This window comes from Arachis stenosperma, chromosome 7 (genome assembly GCF_014773155.1).
Source record: "Arachis stenosperma cultivar V10309 chromosome 7, arast.V10309.gnm1.PFL2, whole genome shotgun sequence".
NCBI classification, from domain to species: Eukaryota; Viridiplantae; Streptophyta; class Magnoliopsida; order Fabales; family Fabaceae; genus Arachis; species Arachis stenosperma.
Window position 1 is genome coordinate 3583267 of NC_080383.1, and position 18831 is coordinate 3602097.

Below are 18831 nucleotides of genomic sequence, written 5' to 3' on the forward strand. Positions count from 1 at the left end.
AGCTGTCCCTAACCATGTGCTTGTGGCATGCAGGTCCAAGTGAAAAGCTTGAGACTGAGTGGTTAAAGTCGTGATCCAAAGCAAAAGAGTGTGCTTAAGAGCTCTGGACACCACTAACTGGGGACTCTAGCAAAGCTGAGTCACAATCTGAAAAGGTTCACCCAGTCATGTGTCTGTGGCATTTATGTATCTGGTGGTAATACTGGAAAACAAAGTGCTTAGGGCCACGGCCAAGACTCATAAGTAGCTGTGTTCAAGAATCAACATACTTAACTAGGAAAGTCAATAACACTATCCGAAATTCTAAGTTCCTAGAGAGGCCAATCATTCTGAACTTCAAAGGAAAAAGTGAGATGCCAAAACTGTTCAGAAGCAAAAAGCTACAAGTCCCGCTCATCTAATTAGAATTAATATTCATTGATATTTTGGAATTTATAGTATATTCTCTTCTTTTTATCCTATGTGATTTTCAGTTGCTTGGGGACAAGCAACAATTTAAGTTTGGTGTTGTGATGAGCGGATAATTTATACGCTTTTTGGCATTGTTTTTAGGAAGTTTTTAGTAAGTTCAAGCTATTTTTAGGGATGTTTTCATTAGTTTTTATGTTAAATTCACATTTCTGGACTTTACTATGAGTTTGTGTGTTTTTCTGTGATTTCAGGTAAATTCTGGCTGAAATTGAAGGACTTGAGCAAAACTCTGATAGGATGCTGACAAAGGACTGCTGATGCTGTTGGAATCTGACCTCCCTGCACTCGAAATAGATTTTCTGGAGCTACAGAACTTCAAATGGCGCGCTCTCAATGGCGTTGGAAAGTAGACATCCAGAGCTTTCCAGCAATATATAATAGTCCATACTTTATTTGGGAATTGACGACGTAAACTGGCGCTCAACGCCAGTTTCATGCTTCTGTCTAGAGTAAAACGCCAGAAACACGTCACGACCCGGAGTTGAACGCCCAAAACACGTTACAACTTGGCGTTCAACTCCAAAAGAAGCCTCAGCTCGTGGATAGATCAAGCTCAGCCAAACACACACCAAGTGGGCCCCAGAAGTGGATTTATGCATCAATTACTTACTCCTGTAAACCCTAGTAGCTAGTTTAGTATAAATAGAACTTTTTACTAGTGTATTAGTCGTCTTTTGACCACGTTACATCTTTGGTCTCAGTTTTGTTTTATTCTTCATCTTAGGAGGCCATTGATCACGTTTTGGGGGGCTAGCCATTCGGCCATGCCTGAACCTTTCACTTATGTATTTTTAACGGTGGAGTTTCTACACACCGTAGATTAAGGGTGTGAAGCTCTGCTGTATCTCAAGCTTTAATGCAATTACTATTATTTTCTATTCAATTCTCTTTATTCCTATTCTAAGATATTCGTTGCACTTCAACTTGATGAATGTGATGATCCGTGACACTCATCATCATTTTCACCTATGAACGCGCGTGACTGACAACCACTTCCGTTCTACCTTAGACCGGGCGCATATCTCTTGGATTCCTTAATCAGAATCTTCGTGGTATAAGCTAAAATTGATGGCGGCATTCATGGGAATCCGGAAAGTCTAACCTTGTCTGTGGTATTCCGAGTAGGATTCCGGGATTGAATGACTGTGACGAGCTTCAAACACCTGAAGGCTGGGCGTTAGTGACAGACGCAAAAGAATCAAGGGATTCTATTCTAACCTGATTGAGAACCGACAGATGATTAGCCGTGCTATGACAGAGCATTTGGACCTTTTTCACTGAGAGGATGGGATGTAGCCATTGACAACGATGATACCCTACATACAGCTTGCCATGGAAAGGAGTAAGAGGGGTTGAAGGAAGAAGTAGGAAAGTAGAAAAAGAGAAAGGGCACAGTATCTCCATATGCTTATCTGAAATTCCCACTATTAATTTACATAAGTATTTCTATCCCTTTATTTTATTTATCTTTTAAATATCTAATCCAATTACATTTGACTCTACCTAACTGGGATTTACAAGATGACCATAGCTTGCTTCATACCAACAATCTCTGTGGGATCGACCCTTACTCACGTAAGGTTTATTACTTGGACGACCCAGTACACTTGCTGGTTAGTTGAACGGAGTTGTGTCCACACATAGTAAAGAGCCATTATAATTATTCCATACAACAACAAAGAGTACAACATTGATGATCACAATTTCGTCCACCAACTGGCCGTCTGCCTGGCCACCTCCTCCACTCTTTCCTGCGACATCTTCCTTCTCCTTTGAGCCACTGGTCGGGCTTCCGGCTTGACGGCCAGGTGATGTGACATGAATTGGGGGTCTATCCCTGGCATATCGGCTGGCGTCCAAGCGAATAGATCGCCATTGGCCCTGATCATTTTCACCAAAGGTTCCTTCAATTCATGTGGGAGGTTCCTGTTCACGAACGTGAACTTCTCCTCCGTGTCGCCGACCTTAAATTTTTCCAGGTCCTCCTCTGGCTCGGGTTTAGGGTTGTTGCCGACTCTTGCATCTAGGTCGGCGAGGAACACTCCTGACGCCTCTTTAGACTTCTTTCTCAGGGAGAGGCTGGCGTTGTCGCAAGCGACTGCCATTTCTAGGTCCCCTCTTATGGATCCCACAACTCTCCTATCCGTGATGAACTTCATTACTAATATTCTTGTGCTGATCGCTGCCTCGAGGTCATTGATGGTCTTTCTCCCCATGATGATGTTGTAGGCCGTCGAGTCTCGGAGGACCACGAACTCCGCCATCACCGATCTTTTCTCTTGACCCGACCCTATAGACACAGGTAGGGTCACTGTCCCATCAGGCTTGATGAAGTGGTCGCCCAAGCCTACTACACCGTGCTGGTGGGTTTTCAGGTCAGCTTTCCGGAGGCCCAAAGCGTCGAACACGTTGCGGAACATGATGTTCGAGTCAGCGCCGGTGTCCACGAGGATCCTTTTGACCAGGCCTGTTCCCACCCTGTCCGTGATAACCATTGGTGGGTTTTCCGTGATCTCTTCGAACCACTGGTCATCTGGCGCGAACAATATGGGTGGGGTCCTTTTTGGATTTAGCGCGGGGCTAGAGGAAGAGATCGCGAGGACCTTGGCATCCTTCTTCTGCGCCAACTTCGACCTCGGAGCCGCGTCTCTTGCCATTACCACGTTCACAATGGTAAGGCCATGCTCATTATCTTCTGACTCGTGGCGTCGCTTCGTCGCGCGAGTTCTGTCCTCTTCCTCGCGGTCGCAATCTCGCATCCTTGGCTCTCTGATGAGGTGGGAGAATTCGGCCAGTTTTCCGTCCCTGATCGCTTATTCCAGCGCGTCCTTCAAGTCGAAGCAATCCTGTGTTTTGTGCCCGTAGCCTTTGTGATAATCACAATATAGGTTCTTGTTTCATCCTGTTCGGTCCTTCAGAGGTCGGGGCTTCGACAGGATCCCCTTCTCGGCTATTTGTTGATAGATTTCTACGATGGGGACGGTGAGGGGGGTGTAATTGATGAACTTCCCAACTCGAGGGAACGGCCTGGGTGTCTTGCTCGGTCCGCCGTCTCTGGCGTGTTCCTTCTGTCTTTCTCTGCTACCGTGTTACCGGCTTTGGTTGTTGGAGGGTTGTCGTTTGTTGGCAGCTACGACCTGGCTGACTTCTTCATCGTTGATATACTCCTTGGCCACAGTTTGAATCTCTTGCATCGTCCAGACCGACTTCGTGGTGAGATGCTTTCGGAAGTCCTTATTAAGGAGCATGTTCGTCAGATAGAGACTGGCCACTGAATCGGTTAACCCATCGATTTCCAAGCACTCGTCGTTGAACCGATCTAGGTACTTCCTGGTCGGCTCGCCGGTCCTCTGAGTCTCGCCGAGAAGATTGATCGGGTGCTTTGCCTTCGCGATTCTGGTGGTGAATTGTGCTAGGAAGGCACGGCTAATATCAGAGCCGGTCACCGAGCCCTGCGGGAGGCCGTTGAACCATCGTATCGCAGGTCCCGCCAGGGTGACCGGGAAGGCTTGGCACCTTACTTCGTCTCCTACTCCCTCCAGGTTCATCTTGGCCTCGAAAGTCGTGAGGTGCTCCAGCGGATCTTGGGTTCCGTCATACCTCATGTCCGTTGGTTTGTCAAAGTGCTTTGACAACCGGACTTCGAGGATGGAATGATGGAATGGGGTGGCGCCCATTATCACATGTCACCATGTTCCCCCAGATCTCTCTTCGCCGCTCTCGCCATCTCGTCTCGTGGCGCCCGCCTCCCTACCCCGGGCGTAGATGATTGTGTCATGTCGTCTGGTAGCGCGAAATTATGAACAATACTTTTCACAACTCTCATAATCCCTGGTCATGAACTCCAAAAACTTGGTGGTTCAATTCCATGGCATTACACAACTTCGCACAACTAACCAGCAAGTGCACTGGGTCGTCCAAGTAATACCTTACGTGAGTAAGGGTCGATCCCACGGAGATTGTTAGCATTGAAGCAAGCTATGGTCATCTTGTAAGTCTTAGTCAGGCAAACTCAAATATATATGATGATGAACGAAAATAATATAAAAGATAAAGATAGTGATACTTATGCATATCATTGGTGTATGAGCTTCAGACAAGTGTATGAAGATGCCTTCCCTTCCGTCTCTCTGCTTTCCTACTGCCTTCATCCAATCCTTCTTACTCCTTTCCATGGCAAGCTCGTGTAGGGTTTCACTGTTGTCAGCAGCTACCTCCCATCCGCGCAGTGAAAGCTAATGCACGCACTCTGTCACAGTACTGCCAATCACCGGTTTGGTTCCCTCCCCTACCGGAATAGAATCCCTCTTTTGCGTCTGTCACTAACGCCCAGTAGGTTACAGGTTTGAAGCACGTCACAGTCATTCAATCATTGAATCCTACTCAGAATACCCACAACAGGTTAGACCTTCCGGATTCTCTGAATGCCGCCATCAGTTCTTGCCTATACCACGAAGACTCTGATCTCACGGAATGGCTGGCTCGTTTGTCAGGCGAGCACTCGGTTGTCAGATCAACCATGCATCGTGCAATCAGGAATCCAAGAGATATTCACTAAGCCTCAGATGCTTGTAGAACAAGAATGGTTGTCAGTCACCTTGTTCATGAGTGAGAATGGTGATGGGCGTCAATCATCACCTTCATCATGTTGAAGAACAAGTGATATCTTGATAAAGAACAAGCGGAATTGAATGGAAGAACAATAGTAATTACATTAATACTCGAGGTACAGCAGAGCTCCACACCTTAATCTATGGTGTGTAGAAACTCCACCGTTGAAAATACATAAGAAACAAGGTCTAGGCATGGCCGAATGGCCAGCCTCCAAAGGTCTAAGATAGCATAAAACAAAGATAGCTACCCAAAAGTCTCTCTAAATACAATAGTAAAGGTCCTACTTAGAAAAACTAGTACATAGATGAGTAATGACGTAAAAAATCCACTTCCGGGCCCACTTGGTGTGTGCTTGGGCTGAGCAATGAAGCTTTTTCGTGTAGAGACTCTCCTTGGAGTTAAACGCCAGCTTTAGTGCCAGTTTGGGCGTTTAACTCCCAATTAGGTGCCATTCCGGCGTTTAACGCTGGAATTTCTTGAGGTGACTTTGAACGCCGGTTTGGGCCATCAAATCTTGGGCAAAGTATGGACTATTATATATGCTGAAAGCCCAGGATGTCTACTTTCCAACGCCGTTGAGAGCGCGCCAATTGGGCTTCTGTAGCTCCAGAAAATCCACTTCGAGTGCAGGGAGGTCAGAATCCAACACATCTGCAGTCCTTTTGAGTCTCTGGATCAGATTTTTGCTCAGGTCCCTCAATTTCAGCCAGAAATACCTGAAATCACAGAAAAACACACAAACTCATAGTAAAGTCCAGAAAAGTGAATTTTAACTAAAACTAATAATATACTAAAAACTAACTAGATCATACTAAAAATACTAAAAACAATGCCAAAAAGCATACAAATTATCCGCTCATCACAACACCAAACTTAAATTGTTGCTTGTCCCCAAGCAACTGAAGATCAAATAAGATAAAAAGAAGAATATGCAATAAAAACTCCAAAACATCTATGAAGATCAGTATTAATTAGATGAGCGGGCTTTTATCTTTTTGCCTCTGAATAGTTTTGGCATCTCACTCTATCCCTTGTAATTCAGAATGATTGGCTTCTTTAGGAACTCAGAATCCAGATAGTGTTAATGATTCTCCTAGTAAGTATGATGATTCTTGAACATAGCTATTTCTTGAGTCTTGGCCGTGACCCAAAGCACTCTGTCTTCCAGTATTACCACCGGATACATACATGCCACAGACACATAATTGGGTGAACCTTTTCAGATTGTGACTCAGCTTTGCTAAAGTCCCCAATTAGAGGTGTCCAGGTTCTAAGCACACTCTTATTTGCCTTGGATCACAACTTTATTCTTTCTTTTCTTCTTCTTTTTTTTTTTTCTGCTTCTCTTTCTGCTTCAAGAATCATTTTTAATGATTTTCAGATCCTCAGTAACATGTCCATCATTCTTTCAAGAGCCACACATGAACCACAAGTTCAAAAGACATATGCACTGTTCAAGCATACATTCAGAGAACAAAGTTTTGCCACCACATCAAAATAATTAAACTATTATAAAATTCAGAATTCATGCAATTCTTTCCTTTATCAATTAAGCTCGTTTTATTAAAGAAAGGTGATGGATTCATAGGACATTCATAACTTTAAGGCATAGACACTAAGACACTAATGATCACAAGACAAACATGGACAAACATAAAGCATAAAAATCGAAAAACAGAAGAATAAAGAACAAGGAATCAAGGAATGGGTCCACCTTAGTGATGGCGGCTCTTTCTTGCTCTTGAAGATCCTATGGAGTGCTTGAGCTCCTCAATGTCTCTTCCTTGTCTTTGTTGCTCCTCCTCATGATTCTTTGGTCTTCTCTAATTTCATGGAGGAGAATGGAGTGTTCTTGATGCTCCACCCTTAGTTGTCCCATGTTGGAACTCAACTCTCCTAGGGAGGTGTTTAATTGCTCCCAATAATTTTGTGGAGGAAAGTGCATCCCTTGAGGAATCTCAGGGATCTCATGGTGAGAGGGGTCTCTTGTGTACTCCATCCTTTTCTTGGTGATGGGCTTGTCCTCATCAATGGGGGTATCTCCCTCTATGTCAACTCCAACTGAATAACAAAGGTGACAGATGAGATGAGGAAAGGCTAACCTTGCCAAAGTGGAGGTCTTGTCCGCCACCTTGTAGAGTTCTTGGGCTATAACCTCATGTACTTCTATTTCTTCTCCAATCATGATGCTATGGATCATGATAGCCCGGTCTATGGTAACTTCGGACCGGTTGCTAGTGGGAATGATTGAGCGTTGAATGAACTCTAACCATCCTCTAGCCACGGGCTTGAGGTCATGCCTTCTTAATTGAACCGGCTTTCCTCTTGAATCTTGCTTCCATTGTGCGCCCTCTTCACATATGGTTGTGAGGACTTGGTCCAACCTTTGATCAAAGTTGACCCTTCTAGTGTAAGGGTGCTCATCTCCTTGCATCATAGGCAAGTTGAACGCCACCCTCACACTCTCCGGACTAAAATCCAAGTATTTCCCCCGAACCATAGTGAGATAATTCTTTGGATTCGGGTTCACACTTTGGTCATGGTTCTTGGTGATCCATGCATTGGCATAGAACTCTTGAACCATCAAGATTCCGACTTGTTTGGGGTTGGTAAGCACTTCCCAACCTCTTCTTCGGATCTCATGGATCCGGATATTCACCCTTTTTGAGTGAAAAGGGGACTTCGGGGATCACCTTCTTCAAGGCCACAACTTCATAGAAGTGGACTTGATGCACCCTTGAGAGGAATCTATCCATCTCCCATGACTCGGAGGTGGAAGCCTTTGCCTTCCCTCTCCTCTTTCTAGAGGTTTCTCCGGCCTTGGATGCCATAAATGGTTATGGAAAAACGAAAAAGCAACGCTTTTACCACACCAAACTTAAAATGTTTGCTCGTCCTCGAGCAAAAGAAGAAAGAAGAGAGTAGAAGAAGAAGAAATGAGGAAGGGGGGAAGGTGGTGTGTTTGGCTAAGAAGGGAAAGAAGGGGTGTTTAGGTTGTGTGAAAATGAAGGGTTGAAGAAGGGTATATATAGGAAAGAGGGGGGTAATGGTTCGGCCATGATGGGTGGGTTTGGGAGGGAAAGTGGTTTGAATTTGAAGGGTGAGGTTGGTGGGGATTTATGAAGGATGGATGTGAGTGGTGAAGAGAAAGATGGGATTTGATAGGTGAAGGGTTTTTGGGGAAGAGGTATTGAGGTGATTGGTGAGTGGGGGGAAGAGAGAGATGGTGGGGTCCTGTGGGGTCCACAGATCCTGTGGTGTCAAGGAAAAGTCATCCCTGCACCAAATGTTGCTCAAAATCACGTTTTGAGCTATTTCTGGCGTTAAACGCCGGGCTGGTGCCCATTCCTGGCGTTTAACGCCAGGTTGTTGCCCTTTACTGGCGTTTAACGCCAGTCTGGTGCCCCTTTCTGGCGTTAAACGCCCAGAATGGTGCCAGACTGGGCGTTAAACGCCCAACAGCTAGCATTACTGGCGTTTGAACGCCAGCTTCTTCTCCTCCAGGGTGTGCTGTTTTTCTTCCTGTTTTTCATTCTGTTTTTGCTTTTTTTCATTGTTTTTGTGACTTCTTATGATCATCAACCTACAAAAAAGATAAAATAACAAAAGAAAATAATTAGCTATAAAACATTGGGTTGCCTCCCAACAAGCGCTTCTTTAATGTCATTAGCTTGACAGAGGACTCTCATGGAGCCTCAGAATTACTCAGAACCGTGTTGGAACCTCCCAACACCAAACTTAGAGTTTGAATGTGGGGGTTCAACACCAAACTTAGAGTTTGGTTGTGGCCTCCCAACACCAAACTTAGAGTTTGACTGTGGGGGCTCTGCTTGGCTCTGTTTTGAGAGAAGCTCTTCATGCTTCCTCTCCATGATGATAGAGGGATGTCCTTGGGCCTTAAACACCAAGGATTCTTCATTCACTTGAATGATCAACTCTCCTCTATCATCATCAATCACAGCCTTTGCTGTGGCTAGGAAGGGTCTGCCAAGGATGATGGATTCATCCATGCACTTCCCAGTCTCTAGGACTATGAAATCAGTAGGGATGTAATGGTCTTCAATCTTCACCAAAACATTCTCTACAAGTCCATGAGCTTGTTTTCTTGAATTGTCTGCCATCTCTAATGAGATTCTTGCAGCTTGCACCTCAAAGATCCCTAATTTCTCCATTACAGAGAGGGGCATGAGGTTTACACTTGACCCTAAGTCACACAAGGCCTTCTTGAAGGTCATGGTGCCTATGGTACAAGGTATAGAATCCCAGGATCTTGCCTCTTTTGAGGTAATTTCTGCCTAGACAAGTCATCCAGTTCTTTGGTGAGCAAAGGGGGTTCATCCTCCCAAGTCTCATTTCCAAACAACTTGTCATTCAGCTTCATGATTGCTCCAAGGTATTTAGCAACTTGCTCTTCAGTGACATACTCATCCTCTTCAGAGGAGGAATACTCATCAGGGCTCATGAATGGCAGAAGTAAGTCCAATGGAATCTCTATGGTCTCATTTTGAGCCTCAGATTCCCATGGTTCCTCATTGAGGAACTCAGAGGAGATTGGTACACGCCCACTGAGGTCTTCCTCAGTGGCGTCCTCCTCCTCTCTTTCCTCTCCATATTCGGCCATGTCTATGGCTTTGCACTCTCCTTTTGGATTTTCTTCTGTATTACTTGGAAGAGTACTAGGAGGGAGTTCAGTAATTTTCTTGCTCAGCTGTCCCACTTGTCCTTCCAAATTTCTGATGGAGGACCTTGTTTCATTCATGAAACTTTGAGTGGTCTTTATTAGATCAGAGACCATTGTTGCTAAGTCAGAAGTATTCTGCTTAGAACTCTCTGTCTGTTGCTGAGAAGATGATGGAAAAGGCTTGCTATTGCTAAACCTGTTTCTTCCACCATTATTGTTATTGAAACCTTGTTGAGGTCTCTCTTGATTCTTCCATGAGAAATTTGGGTGATTTCTCCATGAAGAATTATAGGTGTTTCCATAGGGTTCTCCTTGGTAATTCACCTCTTCCATTGAAGGGTTCTCAGGATCATAAGCTTCTTCCTCAGATGAAGCATCCTTAGTACTGTTTGGTGCATTTTGCATTCCAGACAGACTTTGAGAAATCAAATTGACTTGTTGAGTCAATATCTTGTTCTGAGCCAATATGGCATTCAGAGTGTCAATCTCAAGAACTCCTTTCTTCTGACTAGTCCCATTGTTCACAGGATTCCTTTCAGAAGTGTACATGAATTGGTTATTTGCAACCATTTCAATCAATTCTTGAGCTTCTGCAGGCGTCTTCTTCAGATGAAGAGATCCTCCAGCAGAGCTATCCAAAGACATCTTGGATAGTTCAGAGAGACCATCATAGAAAATACCTATGATGCTCCATTCAGAAAGCATGTCTGAAGGACATCTTCTGATTAATTGTTTGTATCTTTCCCAAGCTTCATAGAGGGATTCTCCATCCTTCTGTCTGAAGGTTTGGACTTCCACTCTAAGCTTACTCCATCTTTGTGGTGGAAAGAACTTTGCCAAGAAGGCATTGACTAGCTTTTCCCAAGAGTCCAGGCTTTCTTTAGGTTGAGAATCCAACCATATCCTAGCTCTGTCTCTTACAGCAAAAGGGAATAGAATCAGTCTGTAGACCTCAGGGTTAACCCCATTAGTCTTGACTGTGTCACAGATTTGCAAGAATTCAGCTAAGAACTGATGAGGATCTTCCATTGGAAGTCCATGGAACTTGCAATTCTGTTGCATTAGAGAAACTAATTGAGGCTTAAGCTCAAAGTTGTTTGCTCCAATGGCAGGGATAGATGCTTCTCCCATAGAAATCAGGAGTAGGTGCAGTAAAGTCACCCAGCACCTTCCTTGCATTGTTGGCATTGTTGTTGTTTTCGGCTGCCATGTGTTCTTCTTCCTTGAAGAATTCGGTCAGGTCCTCTAAAGAGAGTTGTGCTTTAGCTTCTCTTAGCTTTCTCTTCAAGGTCCTTTCAGGTTCAGGATCAGCTTCAACAAGAATGCCTTTGTCTCTGCTCCTGCTCATATGAAAGAGAAGAGAACAAGAAAATGTGGAATCCTCTATGTCACAGTATAGAGATTCCTTGAAGTGTCAGAGGAAAAGAGAAATAGAAAGAAGAAGGAGAAGAAGAATTCGAACTTTATTAGTTAGAGTTCGAATTGTGCATTAAGAAGGAGTAGTACTCCGTAAATAGAAGGATGTGGGAAGGAGGGAAGAGAATTTTCGAAAATTCAATTAAAAGATTTTGAAAACATTTTGAAAATTTGATTGATAATTTTCGAAAATCAAAAGTGAAAAAGAAATCAAGTGATTTTTGAAAAAGATTTTGAAATTAGAAATTAAAAAGATTTGATTGAAAACTATTTTAAAAAAAATGTGATTGAGAAGATATGATTTGAAAACAATTTTAAAGGATATGATTTGAAAACAATTTGAAAAGATGTGATTTTAAAAAAAATTGATGACTTGCCTAACAAGAAAAGATATGATTCAAACATAAAACCTTCCTTAATAGAAAAGGCAAAAAATGTTCAATCAAATCATTAATTGTTAGTAAGTATCTTTGAAAAAGGAAAGAAATTGATTTTGAAAACATTTGATTGAAAAGATATGATTTGAAAAAGATTTGGTTTTGAAAAACTTTGAAAACTTGAAAAAAGATTGATTTGAAAACAAAATTCTTCCCCTAGCACCATCCTGGCGTTAAACGCCCAGAATGGTATACATTCTGGCGTTTAACGCCCAAAATGCTACCTTTTTGGGCGTTAAACGCCCAACCAGGTACCCTGGCTGGCGTTTAAACGCCAGTCTGCCTTCTTCACTGGGCATTTTTGAATGCTCAGCTTTTTCTGTATAATTCCTCTGCAGTATGTTCTGAATCTTCAATTCTTTGTATTATTGACTTGAAAGGACACAAATTAAAAATATTTTTGGATTTTTAATAATCAAAATGCAATAAGAATCAAATAACAATGCATGCAAGACACCAAACTTAGCAGTTTGTATACCACTAACACTATATGAGACACATAAACACTCAAGCCAAAAGAATTCAAAGATCAGAGTAAGAAATCATCAAGAATTACTTGAAGATCCTTAAGACACATGAATGAATGCATGTAATTGACACCAAACTTAAGATGAGACACTAGACTTAAGCAAGAAACAGCAAATATTTTTTTTGGTTTTTATGATTTTGTAATTTTTTTTTTTGTGTTTTTCGAAAATTAAGTGGAAAAAGGTATCAAAATTCTTAATGAGAATTCCAGGAATCAGTGCAATGCTAGTCTAAGACTCCGGTCCAGGAATTAGACATGGCTTCACAGCCAGCCAAGCTTTCAAAGAAAGCTTCGGTCCAAAACACTAGACATGACCAAAGGTCAGCCAAGCCATAGCAGATCACTGCTCCAAAAGCAAAATTGATGAAAATCAACAAGCTCTTGTGGTGATGAGTTGAAACCTCGGTCCAATCAGATTAGACATGGCTTCTCAGCCAGCCAGATTTCAACAAATCATCATGAAACTCTAGAATTCATCTTCAAGAATTTCGAAAAAAAAATAAATACCTAATCTAAGCAACAAGATGAACCGTCAGTTGTCCAAACTAGAACAATCCCAGGCATTGTTACCAAAAGCTTGCTCAAAACTTGAACAATCCCCGGCAACGGCGCCAAAAACTTGGTAGCGCGAAATTGTGAACAATACTTTTCACAACTCTCATAATCCCTGGTCATGAACTCCAAAAACTTGGTGGTTCAATTCCATGGCATTACACAACTTCGCACAACTAACCAGCAAGTGCACTGGGTCGTCCAAGTAATACCTTACGTGAGTAAGGGTCGATCCCACGGAGATTGTTAGCATTGAAGCAAGCTATGGTCATCTTGTAAGTCTTAGTCAGGCAAACTCAAATATATATGATGATGAACGAAAATAATATAAAAGATAAAGATAGTGATACTTATGCATATCATTGGTGTATGAGCTTCAGACAAGTGTATGAAGATGCCTTCCCTTCCGTCTCTCTGCTTTCCTACTGCCTTCATCTAATCCTTCTTACTCCTTTCCATGGCAAGCTCGTGTAGGGTTTCACTGTTGTCAGCAGCTACCTCCCATCCGCGCAGTGAAAGCTAATGCACGCACTCTGTCACAGTACTGCCAATCACCGGTTTGGTTCCCTCCCCTACCGGAATAGAATCCCTCTTTTGCGTCTGTCACTAACGCCCAGTAGGTTACAGGTTTGAAGCACGTCACAGTCATTCAATCATTGAATCCTACTCAGAATACCACAGACAAGGTTAGACCTTCCGGATTCTCTTGAATGCCGCCATCAGTTCTTGCCTATACCACGAAGACTCTGATCTCACGGAATGGCTGGCTCGTTTTTCAGGCGAGCACTCGGTTGTCAGGCGATCAACCATGCATCGTGCAATCAGGAATCCAAGAGATATTCACTAAGCCTCAGATGCTTGTAGAACAAGAATGGTTGTCAGTCACCTTGTTCATGAGTGAGAATGGTGATGGGCGTCAATCATCACCTTCATCATGTTGAAGAACAAGTGATATCTTGGATAAAGAACAAGCGGAATTGAATGGAAGAACAATAGTAATTGCATTAATACTCGAGGTACAGCAGAGCTCCACACCTTAATCTATGGTGTGTAGAAACTCCACCGTTGAAAATACATAAGAACAAGGTCTAGGCATGGCCGAATGGCCAGCCTCCAAAGGTCTAAGATAGCATAAAACAAAGATAGCTACCCAAAAGTCTCTCTAAATACAATAGTAAAAGGTCCTACTTATAGAAAACTAGTACATAGATGAGTAAATGACGTAAAAAATCCACTTCCGGGCCCACTTGGTGTGTGCTTGGGCTGAGCAATGAAGCTTTTTCGTGTAGAGACTCTCCTTGGAGTTAAACGCCAGCTTTAGTGCCAGTTTGGGCGTTTAACTCCCAATTAGGTGCCAGTTCCGGCGTTTAACGCTGGAATTTTTTGAGGTGACTTTGAACGCCGGTTTGGGCCATCAAATCTTGGGCAAAGTATGGACTATTATATATTGCTGGAAAGCCCAGGATGTCTACTTTTCAACGCCGTTGAGAGCGCGCCAATTGGGCTTCTGTAGCTCCAGAAAATCCACTTCGAGTGCAGGGAGGTCAGAATCCAACAGCATCTGCAGTCCTTTTGAGTCTCTGGATCAGATTTTTGCTCAGGTCCCTCAATTTCAGCCAGAAAATACTTGAAATCACAGAAAAACACACAAACTCATAGTAAAGTCCAGAAAAGTGAATTTTAACTAAAAACTAATAAAAATATACTAAAAACTAACTAGATCATACTAAAAATATACTAAAAACAATGCCAAAAAGCATACAAATTATCCGCTCATCATCGTCTCCTCGGGTTTGGTGAGTCTTCCCGGCTACTTCTCGGTTCCGATCTTAAGGGTGGGGTGTGCCAGGAGCGACTTCGGTGGGAGGTTCTTCCTCGAATTTCGGGAGACTGCGAGTAGTCGGGGTCGGGGGTTTGTTGATGATGCTCTTGATCCGTTAGTTGTTGTTCCAGGTTCTGCACTCTATGGCGCAGTTCCTGCATTATCCTAGCGCTGTCGCTACCAGTTCCCCCGAAGGGGCGTCTTTCTTGGGCCCTCGGCTATGGCTCGGTACGTCGCCGGGGGGGACCTCAGCCGCTCTCGCGGAGAGGAGACGGAGGCTTCCCCCTCCAGGCCTGTTGCGCGGCCATGGTCCCCTAGAACGATGTCCATTCAGGCGATCCCCAGAGACGGCGCCAATGTTCGGTAGGTCGGTGCCGGATGGATCGGGAGAATCCTTGGGTTGATAGGTGGGTATGGCCTGGGTCCAAGTCGCGAGGATGAACGGGTGTTGCCGACGTCCCGAGCTGTGTATGTGAAGGAGGGGGTGTCACCTGCAAAGACATTCCGACGCTCTTGTCAGTTAAGTGTGCTGGCAAAAGGTGAGAGGATGGTATGTGACGTACCTTGGGAGAGGGGTAGGACCCTCCCCATATATACCGTGTCAGAGACAGGTCCCACAAAGACAAAACCCACCTTCCTCAAAGTTTTCTTATACAGTTGTGGCGGGAAACTGTCCTGGACGCATGTCCGGGTCAGTATTTGGGCGCCTCACACCCGACCGTTCGGGTCGGGTGGTTCGTGGATCGGATCGACCCATGTTACATTTGAGTCAGGCCGTAACAACAACAACAATAATAATAATAATAATAATAAATTTAAAAGAAAAAAGCACAAACCTTCCGTAAGAATATAGAACTTAGACTTTAGGGTATTTAAAAATAAAAAAGGCCAATTGGTGTTATCTACTTTTCTTCTCGAACACTTGTTCTAAACTTCTAATTGTACTCCTGCTACTCATGCGACCACCATTGAATCTTCTCCTCTTCCTAAACTTCAAGGCTCTAATACGCCGATACTTTCTTCTTCCAAGAAAGTATTTTTACTAACAAATAAATATAGTAGAAATTCATTCGTTGTAATTAAGTTGATAATTAAAAGTTATTAAATAATTTAATAAATTTGACTAAATTATTATATCTAACAGGTAATGGTTACTAATTTTATAATTCAATTAAGAATGTCAAATTTTGGATTCTGGATTATTAATTAATTATGTCAAAATTTATAATAAAACTTATTGTAAATTTATTTTCCCACTGAATTATTTTTAAACACTTATTATAAGTGGATAGAAATAATAAAAAATATAATATATTATAAAAAAAAATATATAAGACGCAACCAAGGAATAATGATTTATAATAATTTAACAGATGTAAAAAAAGTTGTTGATTATGTCTATCTTAGATTGTCAAACTGTTGACACTTGAGTGCTTGACAATGTTGATTATGTTCATTTCTATTATACTGGCTCTTACTTATATCATGCTATAATATCCCGTCACTTTATAAGTACTCGTTTTTTTTTTCTTCTATTTTCAAGTGAGTATTATTAGTGTCAAATATAAAGAGTGTATGAAGTTAGTCCTTACCATAGTCGAACAAATATTTTGTTCTAGTTTTTTATGTAGAAAACTCAAATTGTATAATTAATTTCATCTAATGTATTTATTTAATCTCAAGTCAATTATTGTTATTTAAGCTAATATTTTTATTATATATACTCGAAGCAAGATTTTATGTAAAAAAAAAAAAAAACATTTTTTATTATCTTCGTATATACTATAGCTGACTTGTTTTATTCTATTGGCAATTAGGAGGGTTTCAAGTGCATGCCCAAATACTTATAATTTGTTGGGTCGTAATTGCTATCTTATTGGTTTCAGCCATTTTAGTCCTTCTTCTTTAGTAAATTTAGAGTACAGACATTATTTTTCTCTTCTAGAATTAAATTAAGAAATACTCATAGTAACCATTCGTTCAGTTAGTTATATTTAAATAATAGTAATATTTAACTATTTATAAAATAGACAATTATTAATAGTTATTTAAGAAAAGAGATTGTCCAAAACTAAAAAAAAGTGAATAATTATTCGAATAACAAGCGATTTAAAGATTAAATTAATTATTAATTAGGATACAAATCATTCAATAATATTTACCTATTTGAATCCAACGTCAAAAACAAAGCAATAGCATGTTTTCTAGTCCATTAAATCTTAATATTATTATATAAGACTATATTATTATATATATACTAAAATTAGTTTTTTTTAACTAAAAATAGAGAGACTTAAATTCGCGATCTCGCTGAATATAGGAAAACTATGCCATTTGAGTTATAATTTATTGGCGCTTTTAAAATTAGTTATTAATATAAAATACATGTTGAAATATAAATACATATTAAAATAACTTAAATTACATATATATTTATACACAAATATATTTATTATTGATTTTAGTAAGTAATTTGAGTGTACGAATAACATTTGTGTATTATATATTATTGATAAAATAAAGGCAATGCAATAATAATAATATTCATTAGGAAGCTCAAATAAAAGACCAGAATATATAGTCTCAGATACACAATATGTAATCTTAATTAAATTAATGAAAGAATACAAATTAGAATCTGTAATAGAGTGGTGGCAATAATATAATAAGTAGCAAATCTCGAATTTAAGTAGTCTCTATTGTGAATGCATGTGGCTATAGTAGTAGCCTTAGCACTAATTATTTAAGAATGAAGCTGGAGAATGGAACATACAGTCTGAATAACAGTAAGAAGGAGCAATACAATTCCAGCAATAGAAGCTACTGTCTTCCATGGAGTGGTGAAATAATCACGTCTCAGAGTTGCTATTTTAGTGCGACAGGGATGTTTGTAGTAAGTATTCAAGTCATGATGAATTCGGAGATAATTAACATTATAATTTACTATTATAATATTTTTATCAACATCGGTGAATAGCTTAGCCACTGAAGTGTCATTACCACTCACCATACTCTCAATTATTCCAGCTTTGATGAGGACATTCGCATCCTTATTTGAGTTGACAAGTTTAGCAAGGAAGGAAACGTAGTCAGTGATGTAGTGATCTCGAGGATAGTGACACTGCTCTAAAGCCACAATGTTCCTCAACCAAACTTCAGTCCCATCATACACTATAATATGTGGGATTTTGAGAACACCATCTTCAAATTCCAAGTCAAGTATGCAATGGCTTGATTTATTTACTTGGAACTTGACTCCTGCTTCAACTAACTCAGATGCACTGTGACCAAGGACTAACGATCCAGGGTTCCTTAGAAGTGTTGTATGAGATGGTGGCAAGTGGAAATATCTAAGCAGATCAGTGAAGTGTGCTATACTACTACTAGCCGGTGTTAACACACTTTGTTTGTTGTGATATGAAAAATAACTAACAGCAAACCACATAAATGAAGGGAATCCACCACCATGTAAGGGAGAAGCAAAAGCTAGATTGTATATTTTCTCAACAACAAACAAAGGAACTTGGTTCTCAAGTAATAACAAATCATGCATTACCCGAAATTCCATCCAATCTTTTGAGAAGATAAGATCATCCTCTGTTGTCCCCTCATAATCTCTGAGAAAAAGCTCAATTATGAAACAACAGTCTATCAATATCACCTTCACCAATTCATCTACTGTGATCTCGATCTTCTCCGAGTAACATGCACGGATTTGTAGTTCCAATTGTTTCACGCAACTCACCAAATCGGTCAAACTTGCCTCCGATCTTTGAATGAAATGTTGACAATAAAACTGTTTGTGCCCTTCCATGGTTACCAGTCTAGAATTCCCGTGATGCAGAGGGCCAATTGAAACAAGCACCGGGGTGTATGCATCTTCGCTTGATTGGCGGATTTGATGGGGCACTTTATAGATGCAGCAGCTTTTGGTTGTAAACAAAGGTTGTGCCTTCTTCAGCATTGCTTCAAGCTCTATAGCTACATCATTCTCCATATATCTATTCACGTTTGCATGCATGATAATATAACCACCAGATTGAAAGAAAGGTAAGAACTGATAATGATTGATGATAAAAAACAACCCTTTGTCTACAACTTATGGACATAATTGGCTAGCTCAATCTTTAACCGTTATTATAGTTCAATTCTATGATCAGAAGGAAAAAGAGGTATAATCGGTATTGTCAGAAAAGGTGTATATGTTCTGTTTACAAATCTGACAAATTTTGACCAATACTTAACCAACACAACATACATATATAAATAAATTAGTATACAGAACTTGAGTATATATAGATACATAAAA

General features: G+C 41.1%; 2 protein-coding genes and 1 non-coding gene across 3 annotated transcripts; 1 reads left to right on the top strand and 2 right to left on the bottom strand.

The window, feature by feature from the left end:
* Positions 1-3560: 3560 nt before the first annotated feature.
* On the bottom strand, positions 3561-4148 carry LOC130939217 (uncharacterized). Its single transcript, XM_057867338.1, has one exon. The coding sequence runs from the start codon at positions 4146-4148 to the stop codon at positions 3561-3563; it is 588 nt and encodes a 195-aa protein (XP_057723321.1).
* A 6317-nt stretch (positions 4149-10465) lies between these two features.
* On the top strand, positions 10466-10573 carry LOC130942445 (small nucleolar RNA R71). The gene has a single exon (XR_009071015.1). It is a non-coding gene; the product is annotated as a small nucleolar RNA R71 (small nucleolar RNA).
* A 6692-nt stretch (positions 10574-17265) lies between these two features.
* LOC130939218 (UPF0481 protein At3g47200-like) lies at positions 17266-18519 on the bottom strand. The gene has a single exon (XM_057867339.1). The coding sequence runs from the start codon at positions 18517-18519 to the stop codon at positions 17266-17268; it is 1254 nt and encodes a 417-aa protein (XP_057723322.1).
* Positions 18520-18831: the final 312 nt, after the last annotated feature.